Source organism: Ammospiza nelsoni, chromosome 2 (assembly GCF_027579445.1).
Source record: "Ammospiza nelsoni isolate bAmmNel1 chromosome 2, bAmmNel1.pri, whole genome shotgun sequence".
Classification (NCBI taxonomy): domain Eukaryota; kingdom Metazoa; phylum Chordata; class Aves; order Passeriformes; family Passerellidae; genus Ammospiza; species Ammospiza nelsoni.
Genome location: NC_080634.1, coordinates 37,056,664 through 37,083,638, shown reverse-complemented (window position 1 = coordinate 37,083,638; position 26,975 = coordinate 37,056,664). Strand labels below are relative to the sequence as shown.

Genomic DNA, 26,975 nt, shown 5'->3' with positions numbered 1-26,975 from the left:
CCATTCTGTTTTATGAAAATAACTGCAAAAAGAAATAGTGTCAGGCTTACACTCAAAACAAACACAATGCAAACCCATTATTAGATAATGATTGCCTCTCTTGTCCATTCTCACGATGTAGCAAAAATTTGGTCATGGTGAATAATTTTTACTGCTTCATCACAACCAGAAAGGACAAGTTAATTTTAGTTTCTTTAGCCTTAGGTCTCTCAAAATGACTATCACATCAGACACTTACTTTAACTCCAAATCTTTAAAAACACTGCCTGCATTTCTACTCTGAATTCACATGCATACAAAATACCATTAGAAATGCTTTTCTGTTAGAAAAACAATCCAGCATCATAACTGACCACAAGAATCCAGACTTTCAGGGATTTACCATTAGATGCTTGTTTAAATATATCTTACTCTTCTCTAAGAGCAGAGCATAATGAATACACTGCAGTGTCAGAGTGCACTGTTTTCAGTGTTGCACTATCTTTGTTGAGTATTAGAGGTCAAGCTCAACAATATGTCTCAATATATTAAATATACTCCACTACTACTATTAAAAAACCCTATGGAGAAGGAAATTATAATATTCACATGAGAGAACATGTAAGGGAGAACACTGAAAAAGCTGTAGATTATTTACTATAGATAAAATAGGGTGAGTAATCTCATGTGCACTGCATATATTAAGATAAATGCAAATGTCTTCATTTCATAATACGTATATATATATATATTTATCAAAGACCTGCTTATAAAATACTATTATGGATCAAAATAATTAACTGCTGTTCATTCTATTCACATGTACCATGAAAATATGCATTTTCTTTGTCCAGAAATTAGCTATGAAGAAAAATGCTTCCTGAAAGGAATTTGGCTTTTTGTTCTGTAACCAGAAAGTTCTGCTGGAAGCAATAAAGCTCATTTAGACTAGTGAAAGTTTTGTGCTACATTTCCACATAATTTTGTTAAAGAATAAAATAAAATTCTTCTACGCATCTGGCTAAGTTGATATTCTTCATGTTCCAAAGATAACTAGAAAAAAACATAATGAAAGTAGAGAGGGCAAGCTGGATAATCAAAAAACCTTCTGAAAAGATGAAGAATTCAGAAACTCCACATTCAACAGCACCTTAAATCAAAGGTCTGAGTAAAGGAACTTTAAAGATAGTATATGTGCTGCCACATAGTATCTCCATGTGTCCTTAGAAGGTAATGAGAGAGTAAACATCGAATGAAGAAAACCACAACTCCTTGAACTCCTTTATATTTCAGGAAGAGATTAACCATGAATTCAAGTTCTACCTGCCTAAATGAACTACATTTCAGTATTTGACATGTCAACCAATTAGCAAATCAACAAGGCCAGATGCCATTTAAGCTACAAGAGAGGCTAAACACCAAGTTTAAAATGGACGCCTTTACAGTTTTCTTATCTACCTTTCGGTCCTTTGAACAACTTGATCTCTACGACGGTCTCCAGTATAGGTCTCCTTCGCCGGACGTACAATCGCACTATGGAGCCGGCCTCCTTCAGGGCCTCCACGGCCTTGCTGTGTGACACTTCCGACACGTCAACCTCGTTCACTCGCAAGATGCAATCGTTGACCCTACAAGAAAAACAAAGAACCAGAGGTACTGAATGCTTCAGCTGTTACTTTGAGCCAAAGTTTTGTCAGCAGTGCTGTAAAATTAAGATTACTTCACTGGGAATCTCTGAATCACAGAGCTGGAAGGGACCTGCAGGAAAGACATTTTGTGCTGTTCTTGTGAGCCAGGGAAGACTTCCTAAAGACAAGGAAAGCCCCGTATCTCTCTTGAGGAAGACACCAAGGCCATCACCATGACAACATGATGAGAGAGAAAGTTAAAAGATACGGACTTTAGCTGGCTCACAGAATGACTTGGCTCCTTGTTTACCCATTGAGAACTTTGTTTCTTTCTTATGACCAATGGGCAGTGTATGCGTCTGTTAAGTAAATGTAAGTATCTTGAAAAACTATAAAGGCAACATAATAAATCTCTTGCTATAATAAATCTCTTTTATACAACCTTCTGATGGAGTCTTGGTGCTTTGCGTTGTGTTGTGCTCAGGGACCCACAAGGATCATCAAGTCCACAGCTGCCAGATGACAGACTTAGTGCAATATGCTTCACAAGCAATGAGACAGAGCACTCAGTCCTTCCAAAAGCCCTACCTGATTCAAACTGGAGTCTACCCAATCACTCATACCTACCATCCTCCCTCAGAAATTTGGGTTACATGCACTATAGTGATAGAAATAAGTAATCATTTGTCTTTACAAACTTCATTTAAAGTTTTGACTAAACAACATAATTGCTTTAAAACACTCATGCTGCATGCTATTACTATGGACCACCATAGTAAGGACAACTACAGCTGGTCTTATGGAAATCTCATAGTGTGATACAAAAGCTGTTATAGTAAAAATGCTGTCCTACAAAAAGCAGACAATTTAAAAGAGAATGCGTGATGCTAAATTATTTACTCAAGTTAAATTCTGTGTTTTCAACACTGACTGTAGGCTACAAGATCTGCTATATAATAATCACAATTTCTTTTTTATTAGAATACTATTTAAATTCTCTCATAGTCTTACTTTGAGCATTTACTGCAGTATCTGAGGATGGACATATAATCACCCTCAATGGATGGTTAGATGGAGCTGCATCCTCCTCATCTGACAGATCTGTCCTAGTTGGAAAGGAAATCTACAACTTAAGAGCAGTAAAATCTATCTCCAAAGCAGCAGGCTAATGATTTAACTACTGGGCCATCTTTTCTTTGCAAATGACAACAAGTGAAAAGAACAGATTAATTTAGACTACTGCTTTTGTGCAGTACATTTGTTGTGAGATGCCTCTAAGTAGGTTGGGTACAGAAGAAAAAGGCAGATTGCAAATGAATGTGGTGTTCTGCATGTCTGAAAGGACAATCAGTGAAGCAAATACGGGTTGCTAAAAATATTCCCACTTCTGCTTTGTTTCTATACATAAAAATCAACTATCAAATGTGACTCTTTATAGCAAAAGAACACTTGATCTGGATATTGATTAGGAGTCTTAGCACATGGAGGGAGAATGAAACTTTACCTAAGTTTATCAGAACCCTGAGAATTTAGGATGGTTTTTTTCATGTTCTTTTTCTGCTGCTTTTGTTTCAAACAAACTCAAATCAAAATGACAAAAATAACACAGTTATTTGAAACTGGTCAAACTTGGAAAGGACACAAAGCTCATGCTTCACTGCTGAGAAGAAATACTGTATCACAAAGTTTCTAGGTATCATTCAAAGATTGGGTTTGGTGGTTTACTCTAATGCCAGAAGTTTCCATGGTTGGGAGGGGCTTTAAGCAACCTGGTTTAATGGAAAATGTCACTGCCCAAAGCTGGGAATGACGGAAATAAAGGATCTCTGCAGTCCCTTCCAACCCCAACCAAACTATGCTAGTATGATTCTATGCCTTCCCACACCTGTAGGCTTTTTTCCCCCACTCATGAGAAGGTTAATTTTTAATTTTTTAATAATAAATACAATATTCAAGAACATATATGCACATGCTGCAACAAAATAAACCTAAAAGCATAACAGCAAAAAAGTCAGTAAACCCAGTTTAAGAAAATTCTTTCAGATTATTAAGTGTATGGTCTTACCCCTTAGGGACAAAACTACTCTGCCCATGCAAGCAGCTCTCCAATGCATTTTCCTGGCTTTACGTTCACCTGCCAAGTCTATGGCAAAATTTTATTTTTGTGATTTCTTTTCTCATTTATTGCTGGATATGCCCTATACCTGTAAGTTGGTTTCAGATGGTGACAGAGGTGTGCCCAGGAGAAGATCTGCCTCATAATACAAGATAACATAAGTCCAACAGAAGAGATCCCAGTAGTTTCACCAATACCTACAACAGTAGTTGTATTGTCATATAATCAGAGGAAGGTTTGGGTTAGGAGGGGTCTCATACATCTTAGCTTTTTGGTCTACCAGTGCACATTGCCAGGTCATGTTGACCTTCTCATCCATCAATATCTCCAAGCAGCTCTCCTCAGACCTGCTCTCAAATATTATGCACACACCTAATTTGATAAGAGGTTTGTAGAATCCCCCACACAGGTAACACATTAAAATGAGTTTGGCAGCTCTTCATATGGCACACTGGCTCCTCTAGGTTCTTTCACATAATGAATATATTCTACAAAAATTTTGTAGTATAAATTCAATATGAAGGACCCTGGATAGTTAAATATAGAACACATGCAACAATCAGGCAAAACAACTCATAGAAGAAATATCAGAGCTACTTTGTTAAGGGGGAAGGTCAGGGTCTCAGAGGATTACCAGTTGCTGCTATCTTCAAAGCAGATAAGGGCTTCTGTGAAGGAAAACCCCCTATTATTAAGGGTTTAAATTTCACTATATTAATCTGAATTTGATTTTTACTGTTTTCAAGAAACTGCAGACATCCTTGAGAAGCTGATAAACGCTTCAGTCAACTTGTAAGTAAAGAAGACGAGTACAGTCCTTAGGCACTTACTGGACATATAGTAGGTGACAACTGGTAATGATCATTCTGTTCCCTTGTTCTGTGCAATATGGTGCCCTGAGGGGAAACCCAAAGCAGCCTGGTGTGGCAGCTAAGAGCCCCAGAAGACCAAATGGTCCTGCCAACACACATTAGCCCACTTGCCATAGCACAGCTAACTGGAACTAACTATAGACTGAAGAACAAGGGAATAATCTGCGCTCTGTGGATCAACATCATGATACTAAAGCATTCATAGATGATTTCTAGCCAAAGCCAAATGATTTTTTTTAGTTGCCTCCTCAGAAAAACTTAAATTAATATGGAATTTCTTTATTCTTTAGTCAGAGCATAGAAATCAAGGCAAAATAGTTATAATGGGAGAATGAGTGCAAAACTATAAAATATATCAGGTAGATATACACTTCCATATATCATTATGTAGATATCAGATAGGCTACAGAGGTAAGACAAAGAAACACTAAACTTTCTCTTTATCCTTTGCTCCAGTGTCTAACCATTTTAGCCTAAGTTTCCCTAAAAAACTGTTGATACTTTCTTTCTTCCAGAACTCACAAGAGCACAGCACCTTAAGCAGGAACACAAGATGCTAGGTTGCAAGCTGAAAGGATTATTATCTTTACTTCAAGAGGTCAGCAAATAATTATAATTAGATTATCTGACCTTAAGAGAATATGTCTAATCCATTAGCTAGAGAAGGATGACTCTCTCTCCCCAGTTTTTTTTTTTTTTAATTCTATACACAGCCTTCCTATTCCATAATAAATAGAATTTACAGCACATGGGGTAAAAAATGTACATATTGATGCTGGCTCATATGACTTCCTTCCAAGAGGAATAATTTTTTTTTTTTAAATTTTCACTAAGAATTCAGAATAAAGGCAATCACATTTACTACAGCAGTCTTCAGATTTGTCTTCAAAATCACAGAATTCAGAGCTAACACTAAATACCAATGACACGTATGCCGCTTAGGGCATAGTTTTCTTATGTATAATGATCCTTAGAGACATGATCCAATTTCTGTAGCAAATTTGTGTATATTCTTAGACCCCATCCTGACATTGTAAAGTAGTGTAAAACTTACTTCTATGCCTATTTCAAAAATAAAGAGATTATATTTATCAGTGGAAGAAAATTCCTGTCTGTTTCTGGAAGCTGGAGGGGAACTAGTGTTTATGAAAATGTCTGATTAAGGTAACAGCCAATCCTAACTCAAAATTTGACACTTATGTGATTTATAATGAAATTCCAAAAATCTCATGGTTACTACTGCAAATACTACTTGATAAAACTTATGACGGGGGGAAGGGTTTGTAACTTACAAATGACACAGTGGAATTAGAACCAAACTTAATAATAATTTGAAATCCTAGGATTGATTTTGATTTAAAAATATGTGGAAATATTTGTACAATAAAACAGGAAACCTAACTGTATTTAACATAAAGGCACTATTTGAAGTATTGAATCTAACCTATGCTTCTAACAAGAACAGAATTATCTTTAGTTCTGAGGAAATTGAATAAGGACTAAACCCACAATGTTTCATTTCTGAGAGAAAAACATCATAATTCAAGCCTCTGAATCAATGGCAATAATCTACTGCACTGAAATAAATTCAATAAAATATAAGCTTTTCCCCAATGATGCTGGCCTGGTGCCATCCCAGCTCTTTGTGCACAACCTTCACCAGGTTCTTCTTTCATAGTCTACAAATGTAGGATTAAAACCTCACCTGCATCCCGCTTCCCTTTGTCTCCTCTTTACAGTCTAAATTGGCTTTCCAGAGGAGAGTCTACACCTTCTTGGCTCATCTCAAAGAGGAACCAGCCCTCACTGCAGCCCCCAGACACACTCAGCATAAACACTGGATAACCAAGCAAAGCAGTCTCCTGCCTCTTCCTGGCTGCACTCACCATTGCAACAAGTTTTCAGAAGCGAGAGTTGAAAGGCAATCACCTCAACCAAGCACAAAGGCAGCTGTGTGTGTGCAAAGACAGGAACTAAGCTCTTGCACAGCATTTCCCTAAGTAGATTCACCCAGCAGATGCTTTCTCCCCTTGCACTGGCAAGCCAGTTTCAGTCTGCTGGTCCTGGGAGCCCCAAGGTTGGTGGATGGCTGAGCTAACAAGCCCTGCTGCAAAGCAGAGTGTGCTTGCTCAAGCCTAGCGCAGTGCTTGTGCAGCCTCACAGCTCATATCAGCAACTGGAATGATTATCATCCCAGAGACTGAAATAAAGAAAAAAACTCATAAAATGTTTCTCATTTAAGGATGTGCGCAGATTTTACTACAATATAGTGGAAACCCAGTCTGTCCTACAGCACACTACCTGAGTTCAGCCCACAGCCTCCAAACCCCATAAGATTTTGGAGGGGGACCTGAAATTGTGTTGGTTATCCCCACAGTTCACTCCTTTGAATTTTTCCAGTATTTTGGGTGTAGAAAATAGCTATTTACCCTTTCAAGTGAAAGTGATCTGTTAGTGGATTCCTGCCTAAATGGCAGAAGGTAAAAGATGTGGAAGAGCATCAGCAAAAGCCTGCCTGTGCAGATTCAGCTCACTCCCTCTAGATCAGGGCAGTCCCAGTCACTTTTCCAATTCCCATATCCAGGGACGGGCTAGTACTAAGTCCTACTTCTTGCCCTCTCAAAGTCCATATGAGAAATAAAAAAGTACAGATGAAATACATCCTTTGTATACCAGGAGTCTAGTGATGGTTTTGGAGGTAAAAGTGCCAACTATAATGCAGTCAAGAATTTCAGATCACATCCAGGTGGGCTATAGGCCCTACCACCAGGATCTGCAGATGCCCTACCAGAGGACTTTGAGCTTTATTTCACTTCCAGAACAGAGACTGAAGCTCGAACTTTCAGGAAATAACTCAGATTTTAGGAAATACTTCTGAATTTCAGAACATGTTATTTCTTGAAATTACTATGTTTCCATACCCTGTTAGATCTATGACCTTGCTGAGACCTGAGACACAACAGCACAGCCACAGAACTGTCATAAGATATTTACACTGCTTGTCCTTTGCTACTGCTTTAGTTACCCACAGATTTCTTTTTAAACAGCCTCTTAATGAAATGCCAGTGTATTAAAGGGCTTGCATAACAGTCACTGAATTTAAAACCCAAGTGCCTGGCTACAACATCAGTAAAAATATTAGCAGAGCACTTCCTTATCATATACAGCGTCTCTTCATCCCTCTCCTTGTGTTTCATTTATGATTCTAAGTTCTATTTTTGAAGTTGTAAGTCAGAAACAGACGGCATACGGCACTATATAATTAGGAATGGAAAAGTCCCTGCAGCCTTTAGACTCTTAGAAGAAAATATATTTAGAAGCTTGAATATCTTCCTATTCACACAGTTTCAATAGAGGATGCATCAGCATTTCCTTTTTTAAAATCTCTCCCTTTCTTTTTCTTAAAGGCCTTAAACTCAGCTGTAAGACTGCACCCCAGACACAAAATTGGCTAAAAAGCAGTTTATTTATTGTTTAAAGGACTTTGGATCCTTTCTGCATTCTACTCTGTTTCTGAGAACTTCCTGGACAAAGCTGGGGCTCTCTCTGAGTTAAGCCTTTTTGCCACTCCAAAGAGATCCTTTTGTCCTTTTAGGTGGAATGTCTTTGGAATGCCTTTATCACAGGGTGTCTGGTTTAGGGAGTGTGTGTGTGTGTATATATATATATACACACACATACTTCTTGGCTGAAAATATTCTCCAACCCAATATCTGAAATCTGACCTCAAAGATACATCATATTACATCAAAACCGGCACACTGAAATCCCAGAGATATCCAAGCCAGCACAGATACTGACAGAGTAGATCTAGAGTAGAAATCCAGCCAGTTCAATATCTTCCATATGTCTACAGCCAATTACCACAGCTAAATGGCAATATTAATGCAGCTCTGCAATGCTGAGCTCATTTAGCACTACTGTGAGCTCCTGCACATCCTGACATGCAGTGATTGATTTCAGGAGGGGATCATTAGTGGCTCCCAACAGGAACAGAAACAGAAAAGAGAGCAGTCACAAACCTTTAGTACTAAACCCTGTTCAGCAGATTAAAACCTCGGCCCCTGGTAGCAGGATTGCTGCAGGCACACACCGAGGCAGCAAGGAAAGACAGCCAGCAAGGAGACCTGCACCGGAGCTGCCCTGCTGAACATTCTGACCACATCTCTACCAAACACCCAGTGGCTCACACAGAGATCCAGCCCTTGGCCTAAAGAAGACAGTGCTGCCCCTATGGCCAGAATGATCCCACTATAGGGAAGCCTGGAACTAAAATGTGTGGAATTAGGTGTTTGCTCATCTTAAAGATAAAAGCTATGTGAAGTGATAAACCAGACCAGGGCTCCATCTAGTCTGGGTTTCTTTCCAACTGTGGTCCTTAGCAGATGGTAAAGGAAAAATATTAGCACAGTTTTTTACCCAGAATACATTTTCAGCTGCTGTACCTTCCAAAAATACTTTTTTTCTTTTTTCCAATTAATATCCCTGGATAATTTCTTTTACACTAATTTAACCTTTTTCAAAACTCATGAAAACTCAACATCCCCACTGTTTTTTTATCAATGAATCTCACAGCTTTGCTACCAGCTAAAAATTCTCCTTGTGGTTATTTCAACCTGCGGTCTACTAGTTTTATTTAATGTCCCAAAATCTTCTTGTGAGGAGAGCAGACATAGGTTCTCTGGTCATCATAATCTCCTACATGTGACGCCTGATTTTTCATCCTAAAGGGCCTTGCTAGACAAGCTCTTCAAGCCAAAGGCATATAGCTGAACTACTGGTAACACTGATTTAATTTCAGAGATGGAAACACCACCACTCATCTTTCTATATACCTGAATGCCTCTTGGCTGTAACACCTACAGATTTACAACTGAACTCTGAAATAAAATGGAAAGTTAAAGTCAATTTTTTCTATCATCCTTTTGTTCTTGACAAAAATGGTATTGGTTTATGCTGAACAAAAACAAAATTGAATAAACAAAAAGATTAGGCAGTCAGAGAAACTAAAAACAAAACAACAGTCTGCTCTCTCCAAGGTCATCTCAGTAAAACACTTTCATTGCCTGTTGTTTCCATCACTGAAACTGTTGCACTTTGTATAACGCAATGCTGTCTTAAGATTGCAGTCTTAATATCCCATTCCCACATTCTAAATCAGCTCCTCACCCGGGAAGCATCCTCAAAGCAAGATGGCAGAAATTCTTCCTGCTGCTTTGACTTGATGATATCTTTACATACATTACAGAAATTTACAAGAGCATATAGCAACAGGCCAGGGGGTGATGACTTTAAACAGAAAGAAGGTTGATTTAGATTAGATATTGGGAAGACCATTTGGAAACACCCTTTACTGTCAGGATAGTGAGGTACAGGTTGCCCAGAGAAGCTGAGGATGCCCCATCCTTGGAAGCGTTCAAGGCCAGGTTGGATGGAGCTTTGAGCAACCTGGTCTAGTGAAGGTGTCCCTGTCCATGGCAGGGGGGTTGGAACTAGAGGGTTTTTGGACCTTCCAATCCAAACCATTCCAAGATTCTAGGTGATGAAGTCTAACAACCATAGTAACATATGCAGGTCCATGTGTAAGATTGCTGCTGCACAGTCCTCAGGACGTCCATAAAGAGGAGACCCTGGTCCACAGTCTGTACTTTACTTTCAAAACACCTCACTCACTGCAAGGCTGCTCTGGCCCACGTAACCTTTACTTGTCTTTGAGGAAGTGAAAGACCCTTGAGAGGAAAAAAAAAACCACATTGATTTCAGAGCCCCTTCAGTTTAGTGGTCTGACTAGTCCTCTGGAAGCTGGAGTCTCACATTCCCCAGAGAGAGGACAGTGAATGCAGGTTCCCCCCAAAGGTGATTTTTGCCACTACTTTTTTGAATTAAGGCAGCCCTGATTTGCTCTTTTCCTTTGGCACTTAAAAGCCATTTGGACCTAAATTTGTACCAAAAAATGTTTGCTCAGCTTCAGTATAATATTCTTAAGTCTTCTTAGACCTGGAATTTGAAGATAGCAAAATTTATGCAGTGATGCAGCCCAACACTCCATTGAGAAATGATCACAAGGGCAACGGAGACTTAAGAAATAGGTTATTTAAATTACTACAAGCCAAATAAAGAAACAGTGTAATTTAAATATGTTGACACATGCACTGAAAACTTTTAAAAATGTAATGCTGCCAAATGCAGTAATTATTTATATTTTAAATTCCTGATTAAAAAAAATCACTTGGTAAAGAGATTCAAGGCAATTTTTAGCTGTAGGAATGAATTTCTTACCAAAATGTCAAAACTAATACCATGCAATGATCATTCATATAATTTAAGAAACTTCAGCTTCAAATAATAATATTTCTTATGAAAATGATTACAATAATAGTGTCCCACTATTGATTTCTAAATCAATATTAATTTTGAAATTTGGAACAATATTGACTTGGTATTATTTCAAATCTACTCATAAAGGCAGAATGCAAGATGGTCAATAATATTCAGGTGCTAAAAATGTCAGTATATTCTAAATCAGCTGCAAATGTAATCCTCTAAATCTTTGCCATTGGAAAAAAATAACAAAAGAAAAACAACCTATGCAGATAAAATTTCTCATATATCTACTTGATGGCTGAGCCAACAACACTAAAATGAAGTTCTGTTCTTTCTGTGTGTGATAAAAATCCAAGAGGTTAAAAACGTCTCACATACAATCCCCATGCAGCACAAGGAGAGAAGCAAAAGCCCACTCAGTCTGATGCCTCCCAGAAGAGCTGCATCTCCTAATACTCACTTTGAGCATGGGGAGTAGTTATTAACTGATGGTAGCTCATCTCACAGGGTGTAGCTACATGGGCTTGAGGGGAGGAGCACCTGACACCCATTCAATTTGTACACAGACTCAAGCATAAACTTCTAGAATAAAACTCAAGTATAAGTACATCTACAGCAGGAGGACCTCTTCTTTCATCATTTATTTTCCTTTATCACAAACATCCTGAAAACAGAATGATACCCTGTCACTGCATAATGAGTTTGGAGGTACAGATGTTCTAAATCATTTATAATGAAATTATTTTCTGTGCCATCAAGCTCTCAGTTATTGCTTGGCCAGAATAACTCAAGGCAAATTAACTCTCTTGCTAGGTAAGCCACACCTGTGGTAATTTTGTACAGAGTTTATGATCTTACACTTCCCACGTTATTCATTTCAAAATGTCCTCTGCATAATTAGCATCCTCTTCAAACAGAGTTTGGGACTCCAATACACAAACATACATCCAGGTAAAGCTGCTGGGTTGGAAGTGAACCAGACACACAAGTATAAAAGACAAATCAAAATAATTGTCCAAACATAGAAGAAAATTTTGCACTTTGCATATCTGCTTCCCACCTCAACTTACTGGAAATGAAGCACAACTTTACTAAAAGCAAAAGATTTTCAGCAGTGCAGAACAGACACAGGCACAAGGAGACTGAGACCAGCAGCTCCACCAGGTTAATGCCTGCAGACACTGCCCAGCCAGCAGCCCCAGCCAGCCCACAGCTGTGTTTAAATGTCTGTGTTCCATGGCAGCAAGGGGATGGCTGAGGAAGCAGACAGGGAAGCATGGGCAGGACAAAGCAGGAAGGGGAGGGGGCATGCGAAGGGTGGGCAGGATGCTGGGACTGGAAGGGGATCCATAAGCATTCTCTTAAATGCGCTCAAACTTGTATCAAATTTTATTAACCTCTTGCAAGAATTATAGGAACTAATGTTTACTTTTTCTATTCCCCTCTCCCAAAATATTGCCCCACCCTGCATTTCTTCTCCCTCTATATTTCTCATCCAGCTTAATCCTCAGTTTTGATTAGCTCTTACCACATTTTTCCATTCCTCTGTCCGTTCTCTAACTCCCAAGTTATCTTCAGTCTCTCTGCGTCTCGTCTCCTGCCAGTGCCATGAACGATGCTTTCCTTCAGCAACTACTCCTACTAGCAGCCGAGTGCTGGAGTTCCCAGTACATCCAGCACTGCTGCTGGCTCGGCTGGATCCGAGCAGCTCTGGCAGCCTCTAATGGTGGCCAGAACGAAAATTGCTGCTCCCACGACAAGGACTCATATCTGCCTGTCAACAGCTGAGGCCGGAGTGGAACACTGGAGAGGTGAAGGATGAGCAGAAGGAGGTGTAGGTAGCTGTGGGGTGTTGTGAGAGGAAGGTGTTGGGATAAAGGAAAGGGAAAGAAAACAAATCTCTGTAAAGCCTAGGATGAATGAGGGCATCGGGAAGCAGCCAAACTCCTCCCAGCTGCAGGGCTGCTTGGCAGGTACTGGAAGTGCCGCGGGCCAGGTGCTGTAGGTGTGGTGAGGGCAGGGACAGCTCTGGCTCTGCAGCCCTGACTTACCCTCAGAGCCCCTGGTCCAGCTGTCCCCAGTGCCACGGGGGCTGTGGGCCCAGAGCCCGGGGAATGGCAGCACTCTGGGCCAGGCTGCGGCGTGTCCAGCCAGGGGACAGCCGAGACACTGACCTGGGACCAAGGTGTGCTTTGCCTGCTGAAGGCACTGAAATGCTCAGCTGTTCCTCAATCCGAGTTAAAATCCTCCCAGCTGACACCAGCAGAGACTGCAGCACATTCAGGTTTGTGCAGGAAAACCAGTTACAACAGATAACCCAGGAGGCAATCCCAGGTTCAGGATTTTTACAAGTGCTTTTCATCTGGGGCTCTCAAAGGGTTTTGCAAATATGAACTCGTTTTAGCTTCACAACAACCCCCGTGAGGCAAAGATAATGATCACTGTATCCATTTTACAAATGGGGAAACTTGAGCACAAAAGAAGAAAAGTGTTACCAAAGATCAGGCCCAGCAAGTTGAGCACAAAACGAGCAGCACTGTGCTTGCACCGACAAGCAGAAAACCCTCCCTCCTGCTTAGGTGTGATTGGAATAGCTATTCCCAGCATAGGTGCAGCCTTAAAACAAATGGAGGAGGAGAAAACACATTGTTCAGTAAGTTCAGTAAGAACCTCCACCAGCTTCAGAGCATCAGTACCATTAGGTTGCATACAACACAGCTGCAACTCAGAGTAGAGTGCAGAAAGGTACCTCACAGAGAAAACACCAAGCTGGTTGTGTTGCTATCATTTGGAGGAACATACAGGCTGGCATGACATGAGTAGCACATAGAAACAAAGTTTTCCTACATCTTGCAAATTTGACACTGAAACTCCAATATTCTGGGGCACCCTTGCTCTAACAGCTGCAGTAAAAGTGCAGTAAGGAATGTAACAATGATGATGTACTGTCAGAAAACATGTCTTGGCTAAAGTCTGAAAGTCCAAATTCTTTATGCAAACCGCAGCCAGGAGTGTTGACAGACTATGAACTGTCTCACCATGTACTAGTGGTTTTGGCTGTCAGAAACAAAATGTTGACCAAGTTTTTTCTTAGAATATTTAAAATTAGATATTTGCTGCTTAAAAGGAACTTTTTTATTTTTTTTTATGGTCACTTAAGTCAGTTTATTTTTTAATCTAAAATAGTATTTTCAGGTTTCATTAAAATTGAAAGAAATGAAAAATTCAGTGGCACCCTAGAGTGTTACACCTGTTGAATACAGGAAGAGATGTGAATTTTTTTTCCTTGACTAATACTAGAGTCCACAGAAAGCTGATGGTTTCTAAGGTATGCAACCACAGAAAGCTTCTTCCAGATGAATTGTCACTGAGCTACCTAAACTCGTAACTGCAGTATTAATGCAAACATGTTGATGAAACAATCACTTAGATTTGGCTGCATGATGCTGTTCTGCTACTGCAGCACTCTGGGGTGACTGTAATTCAGACAGGATGGGTAATGAAAGAACTCTTTGGAGAGAGACCTCCAGTTAACCAGTTCAGTACCACTGCAGGGAATTTCCAGTGCAATGGGCATTACATAAGCTAGAGTCCTAGTACCATGCTAATTTGCTTCAGAGTTAGTCACAAGCAGTGGAATTCAATTAATGGAAAACAGCTCAGAAATGTACGGGGGAAGAAGGTACTGATGCTTTGTGCTACAAAGGAAAACTTCTGTAAAAATGTCCATCACCGATGTCTATAAAGAGTCTATAAAATTCATCAGCTTCAAATACCACAATGCAGAGAGGTACCTTTCATTACTCATTAACTTCTATCCTCTTTACCTGACAATTTGGCTGTTAAAAAATAGTTTCACTTTCCTTGTATCTCATAAAAGGATTTTTACAGCCTATAACCCTATTTTCAAAATAGGAAAAGCATAATATAAATAATGATAAATAATACAGTATAAACCAATTCAGAGACACACTGGGGATCTGCAATACTGAAGAAAGAATGCAAAATTCACATAGGAAAATGAAAGAAAAAAGGATGCAGCCAACCAAAAATGAAGTGGTGCAGAGGACAGAGAACAAAATTACATGGTCCAATATTCCACTGATGGTAAGATATATAAGTTGTTAACTTAATATGTGCACTACAGTAAGATGTGTTCAACTTTGAAAATAACGTAGGAAAATCAGATTTGGATTTTGTGACCTGCCTTTTTCATGTAGATTGCACATGGTAATTCTTTTTATTTTTCAATTCCATGGTAGCTCAAAAAAGATACAGCTACACAGACAAACAGAGTTAATAAGATCAAATTTCCTAACACAAACCAGGACAGAGTGAACAGTCAATATTTCATGATCTAATTTATGACTGTCTGCAAAGCAAGCATGCTTTGCCTAATAGGGTGAATGCCTCTTTATTAACTTACTGCTAAATTATGTACTGAACTAATAGCATTGTCAAAGGCCTGTAAACAGCGCAGATATGAATCAGTGTTTTGTGGCAGCACCATAATTATAACAACATCCTGAACAAGCCGTGTGCCATTGCAACGCGCATAGACCTGGTACTGATAGGCTTAGTACAAGATCAGAAGTTAACAGGGACTTAGGCAGCTAATCACAAAGCAGACACACTTCTGTTTTCATATATAAGGATGGTGGAGTAAAGCCAATTCCCCAGCTGTAGTAGAGGCACATGACACGCTTGTAAAGAACACGATCCCGCCTGGGAAGGGCTCTTAACATTAATCTGAAAAGGCCTCATAGCATCATTTTCAATTCAGTTTTTAGCAAGCAATCTAGAGCTACAAGTGGACACCAAGTGGTAACAACTGTGTGCCTGCTGCTGGAAAGATCTGGACTTCAGTGTTTTTTAATTCCAGTTTTCAAGCTTTGAATTAATAGCATGAAATCACAGTTTTTCCTCTCTGTTTCATTTTAGTGAAACACAGACTTATTTTAAAATTTTGATCAGGACACAATCTTTTTTTTCCCCCCCCACAAATATCCATGAGACAGGGTCTTCAGAGTTCCTCTGTTGCTACATATAGCTACATAAATTTATAATCTTTGACACTTGACAGCAGTTTAGTTGACAACATGGCACAGAAACATGAGAGAAGGAATCACTACTCTATTCCAAACTTTCTCCAAACATGATTTACTGGATGACCGAAGGCAAGTTATTTTGCTTCTTGTCTCCTGCCATTAGCATGTGTGTAATGCTCCTTTCCTCACACCAAGTCACTTTGAGAGCTAAGGGCAGGAGGGAAATCCAATGGGGAAAACTGTCAGGGTGACGACTGGGCAACACAGCATGCCTAAAAAATGCTGCAGTTTTACAACACAAAATCTCCTAGCAGTCAGTAATTAAAGAAAAGGAAAGATACATTAACTAATGAAAGAACATCAATGCACAGCCTTAGAACATTTTAACCTATGACATTCAGCTAGCTGGGGCTACCAGTGCTGTTTCTGATTAGTCTGCCAAAGGTAACTCTCAATTGATCTGATTTTTCTCAACATGTTGAAGTTCTCCTTACAAATGTCTGTGCTTTTAAGGAAAAACAATTGATAGGTTCACAAATGGGAAGAGATTGGAAATCAGTTTCCTAGAAGAAAGAATGAAGGAAACAGCCACAGGTCTGGGCAGCTAACCAGGGCACTGTGCATCCTCCCAGGCACAGCCAATTTCTTCCCTTGGACTCAGCTCCCGTATCAACCCTCTTTCCTCTTGAGTACATCTCAGGCTTAAATATCAAAATAACTTCTGGTTCAACATTAACCCTTGAAAGTGAAGCTCAAGACTGTCCAAATCTACCTCAAAGTCCCCCTCATTAATATTCTGTCACATATGCAATAACTGACTTGAGTATCATAGGCTCAGTAAGATTCCTGTGACCAAGTCATTGGTATAAAATGTCAGATTTGAATTCTTGTTCCATACAAGATGGTTTTATTTACTTTTTTAGATCCTAAGACCTTTAAAAACTCTCATTTTCAAACTTGTCTTTTCAAGAAGGAAAAGTGCATTTGTGATAGCAATATATAAGAAACCCATCTGACCCTCTCTTTCCTGTAGAGCAAGAAAGCTTTTTGAGAAAGTTAGCTCTACCATAAAATCAAATTTAGACTGCAAGAAACTATAATCAGCAAGACTGATTCTTGACTCAAAATAGTTTTGATTCATGATTGCTAAAAATGTATTAATATTTTGTGAGTCTGTGCTCTTTTAAACTTGATCATAATTGAAAGCTTTGCGTCATTCTTTAAGTCATTTTCTTCCCCCCAATAAAGTTCTGCCACTAAACTGTGCTTCTAGTTCCAAAAGCTGATCCCTCTTGTTTCCACAGAAAGATTAATGTGTTGCCTTTTAGAAGCCAGAGGTTCACTTATAATGGATGATCCAAAAGAAGTAACTACTGAATATGATACATTGAAGTTCTTTGCTTTATGTAGGCAAATGAAAGAAACACTGTTTTTTTTTCTCTGACACAAATACAAATAAAACAAGGCACTGAGCCCTAAGTACTGGAATTCTCTTTCTTCCAGAGAAGAAAAGTCCAAATTCAGAGCTTCTATATTAAAAAGTAGATGTTTGCCCATTGACAACCAACATTAATGAGACAGAAGAGGAAGTTTTTATGCATCAAAAGTCTTAAAAGATCAAACTGTAGAGAGAAATTCTTTTTCAACTCAGTGGGAATGACTGCTACTTTCAGAGGGTTTATATTCTCTGTCTATCCCTGACTTGAAACTCCAGTCTTCAGAGAAATATGGCATGAAGCATTCAGAGAAAAAAATAATCTCCATTTAGTTCCAAGGTTGTTATAGTCCCATTTAGCTAAACAATTGAATCTAAAATTGTTCTTAAAATTCCATCAAGTGATATATTTTATATTATTTACTACATATGTAACTTACACTATATCCGCAGCTTTATTCTGCAAGATGAAGCAATAGTGTACTGATCTAAATGTCTTCTAAAATCTGAGTTGCGCAGTGTGATGGTTCTTACACTGTTCTACAGCCAGTAGAACAGGGAATTTCAGGGAGAGTAGTACATAAACATATCCATTAGTACTTCCTTGGGGAGAGCACTAGTGGGGGTGCTGGTCACCCCGTCTGGTGACCAGCAACAGGACATGAGGAAAAGGAACAAAGCTGCTCTGGGGAAATACAGACTAGATATGAGGAAAAGATTCTCCACTCAAAGCATGGTCCATCCCTGGAAGAGGCTTCCTAGCGAAATGGTTGCAGCACCACACCTGACAGAGCTCAAGGAGCATCTGGACAATGCTCTCAGTTACATGGTTTAGTTTTAGTAGTAGTCCTGAAGTAAGCAGGGAGTTGGACTCAATTATCCTTATTATCCCTTCCAACTTGAGATGTCCTGTGGTTCTGTGCAACTCTGGTTTTTGAAACTTCAAGAAGTCTCTCAAAAAAGGGAATTTTTATGAAGATGAGTGAAATCTAAAGTGACTGATAATTATAGCTATTTTTAAAGCAGAGATATAGGTCATGAAGGGACACAAACCTGTACTATACATTGCACCTATTGTCAATAAAAGGAATAAAAGGTTTTCCTCCACTAAAGGAAAGCTCCAGGAATTTAATCACCTTTGTTGCAGTCTTACACTCAGGTTTTATTCACAAGAGTAATCTGTGAATAAATCTGGAGAACAATTCAGGTTGGAAGGGACCTTTGGAGGTCATTTAGTCCCATCTCCTGCCCAAAGCAGGACTAATTTGAAAGGTCAATCATATAGCTTAGGAATTTATCCAGATGAATTTTGAACCTCTTGGAGAAGAAAGATTCCATAATCTGATGGAATCACAAGTTACATTAAAGAGATCTCTTTTTTTTGTCCTCAGACACAAGTGGAATTTTCCTTATTGCAACATGTGACTGTTGCTTCCTGTCCTTTCTTTGTGCATCTCTGCTCACCTTGATGCTGGTCTAAGGTGCTGCCAGAGCACACTGCTGGCAGAGGCCAAATTTAAGAACCACAGTGTCATTTAAGTTGGAAAGCATCTCTTGAGAGCCCATTGTCAAACCCTCTTCACTGAAGCAAGTTTACTTGCTTCAAGTTGTCCAGGAACATGTTTAACCATAAAATATCTCCAAGGATGGATACCACACAACTTCTCTGAGTTACCTGTGTCCAGCAACTCTTACCATAAAAAAAGATTTTCTTGATGATAAGATGAAATTTCATGTGCTTGTTGTCTGTTGCTTCTTGCCCTGTTACTGGACACTGATAAAAGTCTGGCTTCTTTATCTTCACTCCCTCCCATCAGGTGTTTATATCTGATATTTATGTACTTGTACATCTACCACTGAAGAATTATGCCTTCCCAGGTGCACTAGGCTGCATTTGCTTTTGTTGGATTTCGGTGAAACTTCAGTTGACCTACTCCTCCACTGTCAACCCATACATTCATGTAAAATATTCCCAAGGTTCTGGAGCATGAAGTCAATTTCTTACAGGTTGCTTTCATAGTCTTACTGTTTGAAGAACTTCACTCAGCTAAGGTAGATCAAAGGGACATCATGTAAAATGCAGTGGAAGTGATTTTACAGCCTTTTATGATTAAAACCAGACAGCAGATATAGAAGCCAGTTCAGACAGCCCACACTGCTATATAATGTAGATTATCTTCAGGTAGAGTGTGAAAGAAAAGTAGACAAAAAAGGTATATATTTTTTCAGCCAATAAACACCAATCTCCCATTCTCAGATAATTAAAATTTGGGATTTTGCTAAGAAACCTGTTATCACTACCCTTAGTAGTTGTTTTTGCATGTTGTTAAGCTTTTGTTCCTACAGAGTGGCCCCAGCTGATAAACTCTCTGTTATCAAAAATTAATTATTGTGTAAGTCAGTGAAGACTGTCCCAGGATATGGCCCTTCAGGGACATATCAGTAATGACCAGTGATAACTACATTTTCAGGTGTTCCTAAAAAGTGACAGAATTGTGACTTTGCAGCAAAGTGAAACCCATTTGCCAGATAAAACAAGGAAAGGAGAATCTTCCTAAAATCTGAGAGTAGGAAGAATGCCCATACCAAATATATGTTTAAAACATTATATAAGTCTTAGTAATAAGATAATTATAGTTGTACTGCTAAACTTAGATTACAAAACACAAAGTTTGCCATATCTAATCTTAAAAACGATTAATGAATTTCCTTAGTATGCTACTTTTTCTGGGTTTAGAAGGTCTTTCCAAGATGTTTACAACACAGAAATAATCATGAGTAGAATCTACAGCAGTTGTTTAATACAGGGATGAGTTATGAAATATTTGATTTTTTACAAAGATAGCAGAATACTGCAATTGCTTCTGTCTTCTTAATAGCTTGAACTAAAAAGGTTTTCATATGTAATTAAAAATTCTCTAAAAAGATACCATTGCTTTTTGCAAGGAATTCTTTTTTTAGTAGAAAGACAGTTTCAGGTTTAAGACCCCTTTTATGTTGTTCATCATGTCTATTTTATATGATTTCCAAACACTGCTGTTTTTTCATGCTGCGTTTTCCATGAAGCTCATCTGGCCCAACACAGACATTACATTACAGATCAATACAGCTGGACTAGGCAAAGAAACTCCTTTTCATTTGAGTCACTAATGAAAATAGAGGCTCTTTTATTCTTCTGTTCTATTTTAGGCATTGGCTTTAGGATGAAATTAATCACAACCTAGAAATGCTTAGGTTTTTCTTGAGACTAGCTTAGGAGTAGATAGCTGCATTTTAGTCATAAAGTTACATGATATTAGTCCCATTCCTTTTACCTGTAATCTCAGTTAAAACTAAATTCTTCAGGCACTGCCAACCACCATGACTCCTCATCACTATCATAGTGAAAAAAAATAAATCATTTCCAAAATCAAATTATTACTGTAGCATAAGAAATATCTCAAATTTGCTCATTAAACTGGCCAATTCCCCTTACTTTTAGCTTTGAATTAAAGGAAAAGGCTTCAGGAAAAATGTTGTTACCATCTGGTACATTTTATGAATTTTAGAGCATCTGTTTTTGGCAAAGGCTCTCAGAGCTGATTTCAATGCTGAAACCATGAAAGCATCAAAATTTTATCCCAAGTTTTTCCAGTTAAACTGGCTTTTTGGGAGCATTAGCAGGCTGCACAACCAACAGCAAGATGGCAGCTTCTTTGATAGATGGAAGCCTTTCTGCATTTGGTCCATAAGGAAAGACCATTACAAGCACTTCTATGGTTCCCCTTGTTTAAGGGAGATGCTGCCATGTATTTGAGAACGCCATCAAGGGATCTGTAGGTTTGTTTCAGGCTCTAAAGCAACAGACCACTCCGGAGATGACTCACAACATACAGCAGAGCCATCACATCCTCATGGAACAAAATAATGTTTGGAAACAGCAGTAAACACATCTCACTACTGCAGCCAAATAACAGGAAGCACCTACAAATAGCTATGATTATTTAGAAATGGCTTTGTAGTTTGGGAAGTCTTGATAGCTTAATGTATAAGACCAATGCGTAGCTCTTGAGCCATGACCACACAAAGGCCAGGCAGAGAAGACTTGCATGATGATATTCAGGTTTCCTCCTGCTGCCCCCATCTCACCTTTTGCACTAAAGTAAATACCTGCTACTAAGAAGGAGGTGGCACCATCAAGTGCTCTCTCTAATACAGGATTTAACTACCCTTATTCAGTTGCTCTAAGCTCCTTCAGTCAGCTGTCTTAGCAGAAAGGAGACTCCAGTCATGTCATTTGCTTCCCCTGACCCCATGAAAGATCCAGTTGGCATGTGGCTCCCAGAGAACCATTATAATAATTACACATTTTGTTTCCAAACACATGTAATAAGTTTGTTTTTACCTGAGTCTTCCATCCTCTGCTGCAGCTCCTCCTGGTATAATCTTAGTAATGAATATCCCAGGATCATCCCCAATGTGTGGGTTATCTGTTCCTCCAGCAATACTGAACCCCAGGCCAGAATTTCCCTGGAAAAATAATAAAAAGTAAATCCATCACTCAGATGCTAGATTTCTGCAGAATTCATTTGCATTGCATGGAAAAGGAACCTTGCTTCTTAAAGAAAGCACACTATTTGGCAACTCCATACTTGAATCCAGGTGACTCAGCCTGAAAAAATTAATTGTCAGTTAAAGAACAGAGGCTGTGAACAGAAAGGTTTCCTGGAGCTAATGACAGAGTTAATGGATACTCCTACAGAAACAGGATTTGACCTAAATTTGTTTTCAAAAGCAGTCACATAAATTAGCATCTGAACTCCAATATTAATTCATCCAAGTCAATGAGAGCTAGAGGCTAAAAACATTTCAGAGCTTTGAAAAAAGACTTTCAAAATAACTGTCATTTATAAACAGAAACAGTGAAAAACATCTAACCCTGAAGTATTTTATTATACTAGTTTCTGTTGAAGACTGACATGCTTCAAAAACAAACAAAAAAATTCTACAAAACAAGAGTACTTCTTTCATCGTACTGATCTGCCAGGACAAAATTTTTGAAAGATATTATAAGACTCTACTCAATAATCTCGCTTGTTGTTTATACTATTTGTGAGAATATCATGAAAGATAAATAGATATGTACACACATACATGCTCTTTCAAATTAAGTCACTGTTTTTCACACACATTTCAAAACCACAATTCTAATTCTTTTTTGGAAGTATGTATTAATAATGCTTTTTCTATATAAGTCAACCTTAAGTACATGTTTTGTTTTTTTTTCCTCTTTGAATTAATTTTTTTTTCCCAAGGGATTCTTTCTTATTTATAGAAAGGTAGATATGGGTTTAAGAACCCGTAATGCATAGGGAATGTCATAAAATTCAATGCAATACGTGCTTTTCTTTAAGGGCCTCTCAGCCAAAAGTATTTTCAGTTAGGTATTTAGACTTATCACAGTGATATAACTACATACATATTGCAGAATATGTACTGCAAATGAAGTCTATTTAGGGCACCAAAATACTTTTCTTTCATTACTTCTCAGTCTACTGGGAGTTGGTTTCTTTTACTGCTGCTTGTGATCACGTATCTAGTTCTGTTCTAGTGAGGGAAGTTATTAATAAAAATGGCAGCTCCATACATTTTTTTTCTAAATAATTTAAATCAAATGTCACTTCTGCATTTTTCAACTGTACTTCAATGCACTCAATGTGATGCATTTTGTGTGTGAAAGCCTCCATGTTGCCTGCTTGCAGCATGTCAGATTCTGAATGCTGTTATCAGTATTCTGCATTCACAAGAGATGCAGTTCTCATTACCCAAGAGATGAACACACAATGTGCAGCTCTGCTGTCAGCATATAATTGTGAACTAATTTATAATCCAAGGAAATGGGTTTAGGACTGCACATATTGCAATGCTTCTCAGCCAGCTATAATGTGGAAATCATTTCAGTACTGAAACACTCTGTATATATTTTCTGTAGTTAGCAAACACCTCCAGGCCAGCATTATAAATCCTTGATTTAATCTCCCTTTCATCATTAGGATCATCTCAGATTCGGGCTGTTCTTCCAATATTTTAACACATACCTAATTATACAGCACATTTTACAGTAACATTTACTCTCTAAATACTTTAGGAGTGTTTTCCTGAAACCCTTTCTATATGACACATTAATAATCAAGCTAACTGTCAAGCACGAAAGAAGAAAAGACTACTTATACATACTTCAGGAAACCTGGAACAAAATCCCTAAACATTAGTAAAACAAAGGGCAAATTTCTAGAAATTCTGAGCAATACCTGATTTGCAATAAAAAAAAATCAAAAATCTCTAAAAACAAAATTGTTGTATTTATTATTAACTTTAGAGAGATTATAAAAATATGCAGTAATCTGTGTTTCTGAAAAGAGGTAGATTTTCAAATCTCCAAAACCTGATTGTGATAGGAAAAGGCAAAGAGGAGGGTAACAATGACAAATCTGGGCATAAATATTAGCACAAGACAAACAGAAACACCACAATTTAAAAAAATGTATCTGAAGAGCTTTAAAAAACTATCAAAGCTTGCCTGTTATGTGGGGTGTGCTTAGTTGTTACAGTTCAACACATAAAATGCACTCGGTATTTTAGGAGGAAATAATTTCTGCACTCTTTTCCTTCTACTGTATCTTTTTCCATTAACATTTTAGAGCTAAAAAATGCTACAGCAACGCTGGCTGTAAGCAGTGATGTGGCAACACTGCTGCACACTTCTCAGGAGAATTATTGCTATTCTTGACATTTATCCATAAATGTGCATCTGTTATACTGCAAGACTCTTCTGAATCTGCCCCTTAGGAGCAACCTTTTAAAAGCACAGGGTAGCACTCCTCGCTGGCACTTCTGTATCCAGAACATTTCAAGTAATTATTCTGGCTGCAGTCCTTGACTTGATCAACAGGATCTACAAGCTGTCAGGCACGAGCTGCCCTGACAAATAGGTACATCCCTGCAAGGCTTTACTGCACCAGAAACTCGCTGCAAAAGTTAAGAGCAATTATACTTCTTTTCCTCCTCTATAGTTTATGAAGGGTCTGCCTTGCCTACATGGAAAAATCTTCTTTGTACCTCAGATCAAAGCCAACAAGGCTAAAAGCAAAGCTACATTCATTCATGGCTTTTTGAGAGCTTGGTTTGAAAAATAATGCAGCAGGAACATTCTGGTTAAAAGCAACTGTATTTCAGTTCTGAGCAGCAATACTGACATGCAGATCTCTCCTTGTGTCTCATGCTTCTCTCCATGCTCTGCCTTCATGCACGTTCTCCAGCATATTGTTGCTGGACTAAAATCTCATTGTCCTAGTCAAGGTGCAATTCCAAGTTACAGTAAGTACTGTTTACTACTGCAATGCTTCCTGACCATTTCCACAAGGCTTCGTTCCCCACCCTTTAGTTTTTGCACCTCCTTTGTCCCCATTCCAGAAAAAAAAAAAGTGTGGTAATTATCTTCACAGCTTTTCTTGGCGTATCTGTGTCCCTCCCATTTGATGTGAACCAATGAAAATGCCATCCTGCAGCCCAAAACAACCACTGAACCATCACTTAGCCACGGCATTTTCCAAGGCGGAACACTCATGCTTTCTCTCATGCTGATTCATGTTTGGGAGTGGTTCCCCATAAATATCAAGTTAATTCACTGTACTCTTTCTACTCCAAACCTTACATCCCTTGGATGCTTACAAAGCAAGTTAAAAATGAGCTCAGAGGCCTGGTGACAATGCAGATAAATACTTAATGAGAAGTAGTAACAGCTGATTGAGAAAAGTCTTTCTCTTTTGGAATACTCCACTGATACTTCTTAATTGAGATTCATATTTAGGCCGTAATATGTTTGCCTGTTTTATTTCAGGATCCTTCAACAGAAGAAATCTATGCAAAAATCCCAACACTTCAACAACTTGTTGATGTTTCAACTTCCCAACACTAACAATTGTGAAGAACAAGCCCCAGACCTATAAACTTTTAATGGTATTGCTCAAACATCATTATTAGCATGTGCAAATATATATATATATATATATACACACACATAATTCTGTGATTCTATATAAGGGTTCATATCCAAATTATTTTGTGTTCAATTATTATTAGCTAAATTATCTCTGGACCTAAACCTTTCCATCTCTTTGTCCAAGCTCTCAATTTCTATATTTCTCAATTACTATAAAAACCCCATATAACTAGTTATTGACTATACGAGGAAGATTGGCATAAAATTGCACAGCAACAGATGGATGAATGTACTTTTTAATTGTTAGTTTAGTTTCTTACTACCTTCCCCACCTTTTGTTGCAAGGCTCTAGTCATGCACTCAGACTGAAAAAAGGCTTAGCATAGCATAACATGCCCAATTTGGTTTAAACAAAATATTGCCTCAATTTCCTCCTATTCATGCTGGCTATCTCATGCTTCTCAGGGATTTACCACCAAGCTCAAATTTGTCTCTTGGCTCAGCTTTGCTTTTCAAACCAAGAAAATTAGGTCAAACTACCACATCAAAACCATTTCTTGCAGCCCAGCCCCTGAGGCCGCCTTCCTGCTCTCCTGTGAAGGGAAGGTCAGCATTTCGTCCTGAGGTTTATTACACCTGCCTGCCTCCTTTATGACTTTCTCAAACAGGGCTTTGCATGCCACAAGGACCATCTGAATTCTTTATAGCTCAGCCTGGGCAGAGAGGAGGCCTGGCTGTATTTCTTCTGGCCCTGGGGTGGCAGACAACCTCTGACAGCCACACAGTCTGACTGCAGATGACGGTGTTACACCTTCTCCCAGCACTGAAACACAACACTTGGGGACAGAATAAGATGACAGATTATTCACATGCCAGGGAAAGCAAATAAAACGTGTAAGTTGTGGCCAGTTTGAATCTCTTCCCTCAAGACTGTTATACTTACAAATAAGGATCACAAAAATAAATAAGAACCCCCGGCAGGGACTGGTTTTGGGGAGCTAGAAGGCCTTGAGACCTATCCTTCTTCTTGCTTAGCCTTCCATCTTGTGTTCTCCCATTACACACCTCTATGAGCAGCCATATATCATACTGCAACTTCATAAGGCTGCAGCCTTTTTATTTTGTCAGTAGTTGACAGAAGTGCTCCACATTCTTCTGTAGGAACAGAGTTTAGCTGACATCAAGAGCAACTGAAGTTATTTTCACCATGATATTGCAGTTCAGCATCGATGATAGCCTTCACTACAATTCTACAAATTATTTTGTCCTTATTGTGTCTCATTTGTCTTTTTTTTCTGCTCAAGCAAGAATGATGTAAAGTCACTCAGTCTTTAACAAAATCATGGAAGAATGTAAGACCAGAAGGAGAAAGAAAATCAGAAATGCATATCAAGAGCAGACTGAGTACTTCTCTGAAAAAGGGATTGTATTTTACAACATAAGTGATTTGTATTTTACCATATTAAGCAGGCTTACCACAGTTACATGGAAATTGTTCTCCATTTTAATTTCTTTTAAATTCTAATCAATAAGGTGACAGCAGAACTCACATAGATGCTTCTTGAGTGAGTTAATTACTTCAGTGCACCTAA

The 26,975-nt window shown here is 38.6% G+C and overlaps 1 protein-coding gene across 5 annotated transcripts in view; it reads right to left on the bottom strand.

The window, feature by feature from the left end:
• The window catches only part of DLG2 (discs large MAGUK scaffold protein 2), a 985,669-nt gene that overhangs the window by 302,013 nt on the left and 656,681 nt on the right, over window positions 1-26,975 (bottom strand). For all 5 annotated transcript variants that reach the window (XM_059492069.1, XM_059492046.1, XM_059492054.1 and 2 more), the window contains 2 exons: window positions 21,787-21,911; window positions 1,438-1,607 (listed from right to left, as the gene is read on the bottom strand). In XM_059492069.1, coding sequence (XP_059348052.1) covers window positions 1,438-1,607; window positions 21,787-21,911 — 295 coding nt within the window. The remainder of the gene's footprint in view (window positions 1-1,437; window positions 1,608-21,786; window positions 21,912-26,975) is intronic.